The sequence below is a fragment of the Globicephala melas genome, chromosome 20, assembly GCF_963455315.2.
Source record: "Globicephala melas chromosome 20, mGloMel1.2, whole genome shotgun sequence".
Lineage (NCBI taxonomy): Eukaryota > Metazoa > Chordata > Mammalia > Artiodactyla > Delphinidae > Globicephala > Globicephala melas.
Genome location: NC_083333.1, coordinates 45,239,730 through 45,253,314, shown reverse-complemented (window position 1 = coordinate 45,253,314; position 13,585 = coordinate 45,239,730). Strand labels below are relative to the sequence as shown.

General features: G+C 53.5%; 1 protein-coding gene across 1 annotated transcript; it reads right to left on the bottom strand.

The window, feature by feature from the left end:
* Nucleotides 1–9,087: 9,087 nt before the first annotated feature.
* On the bottom strand, nt 9,088–13,379 carry TMEM92 (transmembrane protein 92). Its single transcript, XM_030839737.2, has 5 exons — nt 13,311–13,379; nt 10,747–10,772; nt 9,849–9,938; nt 9,511–9,706; nt 9,088–9,201 (listed from the first exon to the last, which is right to left on the bottom strand). The coding sequence occupies exons 1-5, from the start codon at nt 13,377–13,379 to the stop codon at nt 9,088–9,090; spliced, it is 495 nt and encodes a 164-aa protein (XP_030695597.2).
* Nucleotides 13,380–13,585: the final 206 nt, after the last annotated feature.

Here is a 13,585-nt window from a genome sequence, read left to right as displayed (position 1 = left end):
GACGAATGGATAAAGAAGATGTGGTACATATATACAGTGGAATGTTACTCAGCCATAAAAAGGAACGAAATTGGGTCATTTTTAGAGATGTGGATGGATCTAGAGACTGTCATACAGAGTGAAGTAAGTCAAAAAGAGAAAAACAAATATCGCATATTAACGCATAGCTGTGGAACCTAGAAAAATGGTACAGATGAACCAGTTTGCAGGGCAGAAATTGAGACACAGATACAGAGAACAAATGTATGGACACCAAGAGGGGAAAGTGGTGGTGAGGGGTGGTGGTGTGATGAACTGGGAGATTGCGATTGACATATATACACCAGTACGTATAAAGTGGATAACTAATAAGAACCTGCTGTATAAAAAAATAAAATAAAATTCAAATAAAACCAACAATCCTACTGAAAGGTTTCTGGGAAAATGATGGAGTAGGAAGCAAGAGGAAGGTATCTCACCTGAACAACAGTTGCACTGGCAGAATCTGTCTGATGTAAATATTTTGTAACTCTGGAATCTATTAAGGGGTTGCAACTTCCAGGGGAAGGCTCAGACAGTAAATTGCAGTTAATTTCAGTCAATTTCAGCTCTTAGCACAGTAGCAGGTACCCATCCCCCACCCTCAGCCAGGTTGCAGGAAGCTGTGCCCATGTTCCTGGAGCAGCTGTGTGACCTTGGATAGGTCACTTCTCTTTTCTGGACTTTGATCATCACATAAGACAAGGTTGGATTACATCAGCATTTCTCTCAAAATTACACAGGGTTTATGAAAAGGAAAACAGGGTTTTATGGTGAAGTAAACTAGGGACATTCTGCTTTAAATAATGATAAGGTGGCTTCTTTGCTGTCACTCCTCGGTCCTTTAATATGCTAAGGTGAATTGTGAATCATTCAGTGTGAGATGTGTATGCAGCATTTTCCAAATTTATTTGAACACAGAATGCCACTCCCTCCTTTTAAAAATACCTTCTAGAACTACGTTTTTAGGGATTATACTTTGAGATATGTTGTTTCAGAGGATCTCTGAGGTGCCTTCCAGACGAGAATGTCTTCTATGACCTCTGTAGGGGGTTGACTCTTGCCCCCAGAAGACACCTCCACTCAGAAGCCCAGAATGTGACCTTATTTGGAATAAGGTTCTTTACAGATGTAATTAAGGTAAGGATCTTGAAGTGAGATCACCCTGGATTAGCGTGAGCCCTAAATCCAATGAAAAATGTCTCTATGAGAGACGGGAAAGAAGGACACGCATAGACACAGAGGAAAAGGCCGTGTGAAGACGAGGGCAGAGGTCGCAGGCAGCCAGAAGCCAAGGACTGCCAAGGGTCACCCGCAGCCCCCAGAAGCCACAAGAGGGCATGGAATGGATTCTTCCTCAGAGCCTCCAGAGGGAACCAACCCTGTCCAAACTTTTTTTTTTTGCGGGCCTCTCACTGTTGTGGCCTCTCCCGTTGCAGAGCACAGGCTCCGGACGCGCAGGCTCAGCGGCCATGGCTCACGGGCCCAGCCGCTCCACGGCATGTGGGATCTTCCCCGACCGGGGCACGAACCCATGTCCCCTGCATTGGCAGGCGGACGCTCAACCACTGCGCCACCAGGGAAGCCCCTGCCCAAACTTTGATTTCAGACTTTTGGCCTCCAGAACTGTGAGAGAATTAATTTTTGTTGTTTTAAGCCCTCCAGGTTGGGGTTATTTGTTCTGACAGCCCTAAGAAATGCATCTACCCATTGTTAAGAACCCTGGGGATTTTGAAGCCAAGAGGGGTCTCCTTTAAGTGTCTTGAGCCACCAAACTCCTTCCCTACTTAGCGCCTTTGCACCTGCTGGCCTCTCTGCCACGAGCACTCTTCTGCATGCTCTCTCACGTCAGTCTACCTCTCTTTCTTCTGGCATTCGTTCAATGTCGTCTCCTTAGCGGGATCACGCCCAACCTCCCCACCTAAAGCAGCCCACCCCATCTTCTCTAACACTACATGTGTACCTTTTCTTCCCAGCAGTTAGCCCACTGGGTAACCACAGGTTCATTTGTTGGTGTGTTTGACTAGCGTCTGTTCTCCATGAGGGCAGGAACAGTGTCTAGTTTGTGGGCCTCATTTACCCAGGCTCTGGGATCGTGCCTGACACGTGAGAGGTGCTCACTGAGTATTCAGTGAAAAAAAGAAAGGGAGGAAGGGAGAGAGAGAAAGAACACAGCAACTCCTTGTGGATCAAGGGCCTGGCATCACACAGACAGCACTGGGGGGGCGTGTGCGAGGCCCGGCAGCTCCTCTCCTGGATGTTTCTCTTGCAGGACCTTTTGGGTGTTGTTTTGAGGCAGCTGCCGGCAGCTGGAATTGAGTCCACAGTGAGGCTGCCCCCTTGCCCAGCATTGTTCTACACTCTGGACGGGACCATGAACATGGCAGATCCCTGCTCTGAGGAGCTTTGCCTGGAGAGGTGAAAGAGATTATAAACACAGAAGCACATAAATAAGGTGATTTCCAGTATGGGGCCAAACTGTGAAGACAATAAAATAGGGTAGTGTAACAGAGCGGGCCTCGGGGGACGGGGGTGGGGGGCGTTACTTTCTGCAGGTGGTCAGGGGATGCTTCTTTAAGGAGGTGACAGCTGACTGGAACCAGAATGATGAAAAGCTGGCAGCCTTGTGAAGTTCCCGAGAAGGACACCTCAGGCCCTGAGCCCGGCTGATCTGGGACAGTCAAAGCTGGAATGCCACGAGCAGGGAGGATGTGGGAGGGGCCACACCTGGTAAGTCCTGCAGGCCACAGCCAGGGGCTGGAGTTTATTCCAAGTACAGTGGGCAACTGTCAGAAGCCTTTAAGCGGGGGAGTGACTTTTTTTTTAATATAAATTTATTTATTTATTTTTGCTGTGTTGGGTCTTCGTTTCTGTGCGTGGGCTTTCTCTAGTTGCGGCGAGCGGGGGCCACTCTTCATGGCGGTGCGCGGGCCTCTCACTGTCGCGAACTTCTCTTGTTGCGGAGCACAGGCTCCAGACGCGCAGGCTCAGTAGCTGTGGCGCACGGGCTTAGTTGCTCCGCGGCATGTGGGATCTTCCCAGACCAGGGCTCGAACCCGCGTCCCCTGCATTGGCAGGCAGATTCTCAACCACTGCGCCACCAGGGAAGCCCGGGAGTGACTTACTTATGCTTACTTACGCTTTAGAAAGATCTTGGCTGCAGTGAACAGGATGAACTGCAGGGGGTGAGATGGAGGCCAGTTAGGACATCAGTAGGACCGCCTAGGCTAGCCTTGACAGTGACTTTGTCTAGGGCTGTAGTGGTGAAATGGTGAGAAGGGGACATGGATCTGTTCTGGAGGCAAGATGAGGGGGTGAGGGAAAGAGGGAAATTAGAATAAATCAGTTCTTGGGCCTGAACAGCAGGCTGGCAGGTAGGACCATCTATTTATGATGGAATAACTTGGGGAGGACTGGATTTGGGGTGGGGTGGAGGGAAATTAGAACCTAGTTTGGACTGTGAAATGCATCCAAGTGGAGATGTTAGGTAGTTAAATATCTAAGTCTGGATCTCAGGGGAGAAGTCTCAGCCAGAGATAAAGATTTGTGATTCATCAGACAATAGATGGTCTATGAAGCCACAGAACCGGCTAAGACCCACTACAGGAGTGAGTGAAGGTGAAGACAAGAGGCCCAAAGACAGAGCCTCAAGTCAACTGTCATTCAAAGCTGGTAGAGGGGGAGGAAAGTGAAGGAGCCTGAAAAGGAACAGCAGTGCAGGACAAAAACCAGGGAAAGTGGCATCAGAGAAGTACAGACAAGGAGCTTCTTCAAGAAGGAGGAAATGGCCAAATGTGTCAGATGCCCAGAGACCGAGTAAATGAGGCTCGAGAATTGACCTTTGACTTCGGCAAGATGTAGGTGACGTGGACAAGAGCCATTTCATGGGGACAAAGGGCTGACTGGAGCAGGGCAAAGTGACAACGGGAGGGTTTCTCTAAGACAGGTCATGGGACACGGTGATGCACATGCACAGGGGATAATGATAAAGGTCCAGTACTGAGGGAGAGATAGCTGATGCAGGAATAACTGCAGGAGTGAGGGCCTGAGAAGCTTGGAGAGGGGGGATCCAGCTGGAGGTGTGGAATGCAGTTTCCACTGTAGTCAGAGGTGGTGGTGGGGCTGGGGGCAGAATTGGGTGGTTCTTGTGCGATGGCAACCAATTTTCCTCTGAAGTCTGTGGTGCCGTCGCCACCTGAGATTGAGGTTGGGAGATTAGAGTAGAATTAGTCACCTCAACAGTGAGGAAGTAAAGCTTCTAGGGCATCGAGGGTCCACTTGAGACTTCTTTTTTTTTTTTTTTTTTTTTGTGGTACGCGGGCCTCTCACTGTTGTGGCCTCTCCCATTGTGGAGCACAGGCTCCAGACGTGCAGGCTCAGCGGCCACGGCTCACGGGCCCGGCCACTCTGCGACATGTGGGATCCTCCCGGACCGGGGCACGAACCCGTGTCCCCTGCATCGGCAGGCGGACTCTCAACCACTGCGCCACCAGGGAAGCCCCGAGATTTTTTTTTTAGTAAATTTATTTATTTTATTCATTTATTTTTGGCTGTGTTTGGTCTTCGTTGCTGCGCCCGGGGCTACTCTTCATTGTGATGCGTGCTCTTCTCATTGCAGTGGCTTCTGTCGTTGTGGAGCATGGGTTCTAGGCGTGCAGGCTTCAGTAGTTGTGGCACGTGGGCTCAGTAGTTGTGGCTCATGGGCTCTAGAGTGCAGGCTCAGTAGTTGTGGCGCTTGGGTGTAGTTGCTCCGCGGCATGTGGGATCCTCCCAGACCAGGACTTGAACTCGTGTCCCCTGCATTGGCAGGCGGATTCTCAACCACTGCGCCGCCAGGGAAGCCCCCTCGCTTGAGATTTGTAGTTTTGATTTGGAAGTGAGTCCAGTTGCACAGGTGTACTGGTTCTTGAGCAGAAGTTGGTTCCAACCAGGGTTTGGGATTTTTCCAGTTGAGTACAATGGACGCAGAAAAGGGTAAAGGAGTTGGATGCAGGGCAGTGATTATCAGGAGGGATCTAGGACTCCAAGCTGGGTAAGCGCAGTGAGGATGTAGCTGACGGCATGGCAGGAGGCTGAGGCCAATGGCTCGGAGGTCTCAGTGGGCTCAGAGTCCCTGGCATGGGGCTAATAACAGTACCTGAGCTGGAGGAATGGAGGTGATGGTCAGGGAGTGGGAGGGTTGAAGTTACCAGGGATGACAAGATCAGGTGTGTCCCCTTGAGGGTGTGGCCGAGGTGTGGCTGGGAAGAAGCTGTTGGAATCAAGGAGGGCCTCTGAATTCTCTTAGCTTCTCAGCCCCTCCCAACCTGCGAGTCAGAGAGCAACCTCCTACTGGGGCGGGAAGGGGTACACCTCTTCATTGTGCAAACGGGGGCTGAGGCCTGAGGATGCTGGACGCTGAAGCTAAAATGTCAGAGGCTGGAGTTCTGACTCTGAGTCCTGGGGTGAGGGAGGATTCTTGGTGTCATCCTTCCTCTCAGTTTGCACAGCAGCAGGACTCCTTTCTCCTCCCCCTTCCTCCCGCCTCCCGCCTGCTCCCTGCCTCACAGCTTTTCCTGCACTGCCCAGTCCTCCGGAGAGTCCCTGCAGACAGAAGGGCACGTCCACAGCCACAAGGAGCGCCTTCTTGAAGGTAACCAGGCTGCATGTGGCATTGCAATGCCTGTGGCAGATTTTCACGTTTGTTCCCTCACTCACTTAGGTAATCATTCATTCACTGGTTAAGTGATTTCACCTTTCGGTTGTCCTTCATTAGGCCTGAGCTGCTAAAGCAAGCTCAAGGGATGAATTCCCAGTCGCCATGAGACTGCTCATCCACCCAGTCCGCCAGCCTGACGTCCGACATGCACTGGGTGCCCGTCACTGTCCTGCATCAGTGTGACATACAGGCATCACATGACCTCACACGTCTGGCAGGTCCCATGTCCATCGCTTATCTATTCCCTGGGTCCTGTACATGTGTGTGTGCCACACCTGAATCTGAATTCTTTGAGCCTCTTCCTCATAGCAGGGCTGGTAATACACGAATCACCATCGATCAAAGTTCCTGTGATGAGTCTTCATTAACTTCCAAAGCCGCCTGTATTTTCCATTAGAGAGATCCTTTACGTATTTGTGAAAGTCATGCTGGCTCGTTGTGGAAAATGTAAACAATGACAGAGCATACAAAGTGAAAAACCACTTCCATCCCCCAGTGCCGACCACTGTTAAAAGGGTGGAAATGTGGCTTCATTTATATCCTTCTAGATCTTTTCTATACATTTGCAAAGGGGGAAACGATATATATTATAGGATGAAGTCTATGTTTACAGGTTGAGATCATAGACTATTGTTCTGCAACTTGCTTTTTCTCTGCAGCAATAAATGATGGACATCGTGCCAGGTCAGTGCTTCAGATCCACTTCATTCTTTTTAAGGGCTGCAGAGCATTCACAGTATGGAGGGACCTGGTATATTTAACAGGCTATCAAGGACATTAAGGGTATTTTTCATTTACCGCCAGCTACAATGCTGCGATGGATATCTCTTTAAGCACTTTTTTTTTTTAGACATCTTTATTGGCGTATAATTGCTTTACAATGGTGTGTTAGTTTCTGCTTTACAACAAAGTGAGTCAGCTATACTTATACATATATCCCCATATCTCCTCCCTCTTGCGTGTCCCTCCCACCCTCCTTATCCCACCCCTCTAGATGGACACAAAGCACAGAGCTGATCTCCCTGTGCTATGTGACTGCTTCCCACTAGCTGTTTTACATTTGGTAGTGTATATATATCCATGCCACTCTCTCACTTTGTCCCAGCTTACCCTTCCCCCTCCCAGTGTCCTCAAGTCTATTCTCTAGTAGGTCTGCATCTTTATTCCCATCCTGCCCCTAGGTTCTTCATGACTTTTTTTTTTTTTTAGATTCCATATATATGCGTTAGCATACGGTATTTGTTCTTCTCTTTCTGAGTTACTTCACTCTGTATGACAGACTCTAGGTCCATCCACCTCACTACATATAACTCAATTTCGTTTCTTTTTATGGCTGAGTAATATTCCATTGTATATATCTTTAAGCTCTTTCGTATGAGCATTTCTGAAGGATTATTCCTAGAAATAGAATTGCTGGGTCATGTGCATTTAAAATTTTAATGGCTACCCAGGGCCAGGCATAGCGTCAGACACATAGTAGGGTCTTTCTAAGTATCTGTGGCATGAATGGATACTGCTGGATTGCCCTCCAGGAAAAACACACTATTTCCACTCCCACCAACAGCAAACAGAGAGCCATAGAACTGACAATTTCTGCTACTGGGTCCCAGCCCCACTGGGCTTCATGACAACCACTTTCCTCCAAGCCACTCTGCTGCTGCTGGGAAGGATTTAAAGACCCTATGTCACCTTTGGTGAAAGGCAGGCAGCGTCCAGGCAGAGGGTGACCTCCTCTCCCAGGTCTGCAAAGGCCATGGCGTCACATCCTCCCACTGGGGTGGGTGTTTACCAGTGAGGGCAACGTCAGCTCTGGGACTTCTCTAATGGGAACTCGCCATGTTTACACAAGCACCCACATATCTTCCTTCTGCTCCCCCTTACCAACCTCTGAAACTGAAGGGAAACTTCCTATGGCTGGGCTCACTCCACTGCCAACTCTGGAACTCTATTGTCAGTAACTGCTGTTCTTCCTCTGGGGCCTCATCTCCAGCAGGAACCCCCAGCCAGACAGCCCGTTTCTAGCATCTTTGGGGCTGGCCATGCCATCTCCCTTCCCCTGGCCCTACCACCTGCCTGGGTCCTGATGCCCCAAGAAAACTATTGGGAGAGCCCCGGAGGAGGCCAGCACGCCGGAGCCAGTTCTACCTCTGACCCTCGTAGGAACTTTGGGCCGGCATTGCTCTGTGCCCTCTGTCTGGGGATGAAGGCTGGCGTTCAGAGGCTGCCGGGAAGCAGTGCAAAGTCAAGGTCGGGTGGAGGGGCCCAGGCCTCCTGAGCCCCCAAGATGCTGGCGTGGGGGTGTCTCTCACGCTGCGTGTCCCACGCCAGGCTTCCAGCTCCACACGCTGCTGCAGGCCCCCGCAGGGATAACGCCCTGTGAAGACTCTGCCGTGCTGCAATGGTGAGCGCCTCTCCTCTTCGGGTGCTCAACCCCGCAGATGGGGCTGAGGCGGTGGTGCCCAGAACCACGCGGGACTGGAGAAGGGCAGACCTGCTCTCTCTCCTCCCTCCAGAGATTCCAGGGTGGGGCAGATCAAGGTCTTCCAGGCCCTGCCCCCGCTCGCCTCCCCACTGCCCCCTCCCCACCCCCGTGGTGAGAGAGTCAGAGAGCTGAGCTCTATGTGTCCCAAGGGAAAGCAGCGGGAGGGTAGGATGAGGAAGCACACAATGGTCCCACCCCATCCCCATTCCCCGTCCGGGCTCTGTGGCACCCAGAGACCTCAAGGAACCAGAGATCAAAGCATCTGCGAAGATCCTCTCCCGGAGGGTGGCCCACAGAAGTACTGTCCTCCCAGGCTCATCAACGGTGGGATTTCAGGCACAGTGACCCCCCGCCAGCTGTGTCCCACAGCATTGCCTGGGCTCACCTCCCCACACAGTCACAGGCAGACTCTCAGATTAGTGAGAACTCATGTTGCAGGGGAGGGGAGGGTACAATGGCGTTTTCTCTAGTCAGGTAGAATGGAAGGCAGAGCCCAGGTAGAGCTCAGGCAGTCCTGTCTCCCAGAGTGCATCAGCGCCCTCCAAAACATCTCAGAGCTGGCTGTCCAGTCCACACTCGTACCGCCAGAGCGCAGCTCCCTCCACTCTCAGAGCACCTCGTTCCACTGCTGGGCACCTCCAACTGTTCACGTTTTCCTCCAGGCAGCCTCTACCTTGCAATGGCGGGTGAGGGAGGGGTGGACATGTCACTCCAGACGAGCCCTTGGGACAAGAGAAGCCACTGGCGTGGAACCGGGGTAGGAAAAGCAATAAGTTAAAGCCGAGAATGGCCAGAGGTCTGGCACGATGGGCGGGGGCGAGTCTCTGGCTTGATCCAGGAGGTCCTGGGGAGGAGGCAGCTGACGACAAGGTTCCAGGCAGGAGGTGGCTCAGAAGGCGGGGTTGTCGATGCCGCTGCGCACCCCGGAGTGTTCTTCAGGCCTGAAGCTGTAGGGAGGGGGTGGCTCCACGGGGGGCAGACCCACGACGGCCTTCAGGATAATCTGCAGGGAAAGGAGGGGACAGACTTCTTAGGGCCTGCCACTGGCCACAGCCACCCATGTGCTGGTGGTGGCATGTTTACAAGGAGGGGACAGAGACTTCTTAGGGCCTGCCACCGGCCACTGCCACCCATGTGCTGGTGGTGGCATGTTTACCAGGGAGAAGGGTGACCCGATGCTGGTTGCAGAGCGCTCCCTAGGGCCCAAAGGCTTGGCGTAAGGACACCCTCCACTGCCCCCTTTGCTCTAAAAATCTGAATGGGGAGGCACAGAGAGCCGAGGGACGGGGCAGGGGTTGGGCTGGATACCAACCTCGCTGTAGGGGGGTGGGGGCTCACAAATGGACGCTGTGACCCTCTCTGCGGGAGTAACGGGGGGCCGTTCTGGGGGCCCCTCATGATCCGTTGGGGGGTCCTGCTCCGACTTTCTGCAGTTGCGACAGAAGCGCTTAGCCAGGCCACAGATGCACAAGAGGGGTATGATGATCAGAAAGACGATGACAAAGATCCTGGGGTAAGGAACCACCAACGTCAGCCTGAGTCTCCAGCCATGCCCGCTGCACCTCCCTCCCTCCCCTGACCTACACCCACCCCGCAGCAGGAAGTCCAGTCCAGTCCTGGGTGGGCCAGAGGAACCGGCCCAAGGCTCACCTCAAGGGGCCAGAGAAGAGCTGGAACTGCTCTGGCTGGTACTGTTGGCAGCAGCTGTTACCACAGCAGCTGAACCCTTTAGGGCAGGTGCTGCGGACCGGGTCAGAGGGAGGCCATCGGTACCAAGGTGGGGAGGCAGAAGGATCCCAGCTTCCCTAAAACTCACCCACGGGCTCAGGGCACGAGCCGCACCCCTAGCAGGGTGGAGGTACAGGCCCCCTGGGCTCAGTGGGAGGAACCTGGGGCTGGGATCAGGACCTGGGTTTCAGGCTCAGCTCACTACTGGCCTCACGCACTCGTGCCAAGTCACATTCCTTGCTGGGCCTCACTTTCCTCATCTATAAGATGGGTGTAATGAAGGTCCTGTCGACCTCACTGGGCGGGTGTGGGGACTGAGTGTTGTAGTGGCTACAACACCGCTCTAAGGAGATGTAGAGGAAGAGGGGCAGTGGGGAGGGGCCAGGAGCTAATTCCAGGAAGAGTGAGCTGGTGCTGGTGGCCACGGAGCAGGAGGTGGGAGGGACACGGTGTCCCTGGAACATCCAGGGCTGACTGCTGGAAACACTTGGCTGCCCAGAGGCCACCCCCCTCAGCCCCTCCTCATCGTGCTTGGGCTTCTCAGCGTTTATAGAGTGAGAATGTTTGCCCTCGCTTCCAGGGGGACCCTCAGAGGGGAGGTGGCCTAAGGCTGGCGTCAGAAGGATGGGGATTGGCCCGCAAATGTGAAACTGCCCGTGGATAGGCTGCTGGAAGGAGTGAGGGGCGGAGTCTCCCTCTCTGGGTCGGAGTATGGCTTCTGGCTAGAAGGGGAGAGGGTGAGGATGATGAAGGCAGGCAGAGCAGGATCTGGGATGTCTCCTTCCCACAGTGGAAGTTACAGCCCAAATCCCAGACTTACAAGAAGAGGCCACATGTGGCTGCAGCCTGTGGAAGAAAAGAGGCGGAGGTCTGGGTCATAAACTGGGGGCTGGGGTTTCCACCAGGTGCTGCCCAGGTACCTCACTGCTAGCAGGTCCCAGAGGATCAGCATCTTCCCCCACACTTGCTCTCCACCTCCCTCCACATGTTCCCCGGGTCGGTGGCTGCAGCCCCAGCGCCACCTCGTGGCCCCAGCTGTCCTTCCTCTCCTCACCACACCTCCTGCCACATTTGCTCACCCCCAGGTCTGTAAGCTCACGCCTTCTGACCACCCTTCCAACCCATCCCCACCACGGCCAGGACTCCAGTAACCCCCACGCCCACCCCGTCACTCCCAACACTGCTGCAAGTTTCTATCCCACACATCTGAACACCTAAAACCTTGCTGGAAGCCTCCTTCAGAGGCTCCCTGGGGCTCAGACACCATGACCAGCCCTATCCCCCATTCCCACTCCCCCTGGCCCTCCTGCACACCCACCCACTGGGAGTTCTCTGAACACGTCTGACTGTTTTACACATGCCTGCAGGAACAAGCTCCTCCCTCCCTCCCTCTTCTGCACTAGTTCTGTGCCACACGGAGGCTGTCATTACGGAATTTAACCTGATTAAGAGCAAATATGTACGTAAGCCCTGCTTGGAAAGTTCTTCCCCAGGTATCTGAGAGGCTGGCTCCAGCGCCTTCTCTGACCATCTTACTTAAAATTACATCTACTCCCCCAAAGCACTCCCTTTCCCCTAACTGTGCTTACTTTATGCAGAGCTCTTGTCCACATCTAACATACTATATATTTTACTTTTTCTTGCTACTTGTTTGTCTCCTCAGTAGAATGTAAACCCCGCCAGGGGAGGGATTTTTGTCTATTGAAAACCAATACTCACGATTTCGGCAGACTGAATGAAAGAGCACTGACAACCTGGTTTCCTTTCATCCTGGCTGCTCCCAGACCGTGGGGGAGGAATGCAGGTAGAGGAACACAGCAAACGGGAGGTTATCTGTCACCCCACCCCAGCCTCCAGGGAGATGAACAACCATGGCTCAGAATAAGAAGCCAACTTTGGCGAGACCACCATGTCTTTTTTTTTTTTTTGGCCGCGCCACCAACATGCAGGATCTTAGTTCCCTGACCAGGGATCAAACCCGTGCATCCTGCCGTGGAGGCGCGCAGTCTTAACCCCTGTACTGCCAGGGAAGTCCGAAGACCACCATATCTTTATACCTTGAAATAACAGTTCAACTGTTAACGACAATAACAATAAAGCTAAGATACCAATGACAGCCAATAAGATTTGGGCTGATTCCCACAGGTCTTGGCCAGTGGGCTCAAGAGCAGGAATGAACCCCTGCAGGTTGGCCCAGAGAGGGTAAGGTGACTGCAGAGTTGGGGACAGCCCACGGGGTCCAGGCACTCAGTGTACCCCCTTTCCCTCAGATCCCATCCCCTGTCCCTCCCCCTTCTCCTGGCCCCCAACTAAGAAAGACAAGCAATGAACAGGTTTACGGAATTAATCCTGAGCTCCTGTTTGGAGGAGTAGGGGATCCTCTCCCAGATCCTCTTCCCCCACCCCCATTTTAAACAGGTGGTGGTCTCGACTGAGGTGGTGTCAAGCGTTGGGGTAACCTTGGGTAGTTTCAACTTACATGCGGACTGGGGGCATTAACAGCCTGCCCCCTGGAGTTGCTGGGAGGAATCAACAAATGCTCAACCTAGTGCTGGCACCAACCCACCACCGCTGATGATAGAGAAGGAGTAACAGGGCTTCTGGAGCACAGCCACTCAGCAGGCAGTGAATGTCGTGGGGAGCAGGCCTGGGCCTTCCCTCAGACTCTTACACAGAAGTTAAAAACCCATGTTCTAGACCTATGTCAGTTTCTAGGATAATCTCCCATCCCCAAACTGGATAGACTGCCCCCATCACTGGGGCAGGGAGAGATGAGGGGGTGTTGAAACCCTGCCTCATCCTCAGAAATCACAGATTTCAGAGGTCACCCCAGTCTTGGGTCAGGCAGCCAGGTCAAATCCTATCACCAGCTGGAATCCTACCCCCACTCCTAGAAAGGGAAGAGGGAGCCTCCTTTCCTCTAGGGCACAAGCAGAGAAACACAGTCCCAGAGAGGGCTAGGACTTCCCCAAGGTCACCCAGCACTGTGAAGAATGGAGCTGGGGAGATAGGCTGACCAGGCGTCCAGATCTCAGTCCAGACCTCAGGCCCTCCGCTAGTCCCCGCTTTCTGACGCAGCGAGAAGGAGCCAAGGCTAACGTGAGGGTCAAAGTCCCCAGTCGCCAAGAGGAGCTAAGTGTCAGATGGCGGTGGGCGCGAGTAGTTCCCACGACACAGTCCCCCACGAGATGAAGGAACCCAGGCCTTCTCAGGGCCTCCCTCTGCTCTTACCTCCCCGGCAAAAAGAGAAAGGAAGTTGCTAACTGCATGTGGTAACGAGGAAATCCTGACAGTGGAAGGTGGTGATCGGGACCCAGAAGCAGGCCCCTGACCCACAAGAGTAGGGCCCCGAAAGTTCCACAACTTTACCTCCCAAGCGCTCACCTGTTGGAGGCCGGCCAGCAGGCCGAGCAGCAAGGTGGGTACTAGGCCAGGAACCCAGGTGGCTGACATCCTGGCAGGGGGGCCACTGAGCTTCCGTGTGTAGGGGGAAGAGGGGAGAGGCGGGGCCGCGACCTCTCCCACGACTCTCCACCTATAGGGCCCCGCCTCAGGATGGGGGCGGAGCTCATGCACCGGGGTTGGGCCGGACCGGGAAGGGAGGGGGAGGGGAGGGGGGAGGGGAGGGGAGGGGAGAGGGGAGGAGGAGGGAAGGGGGA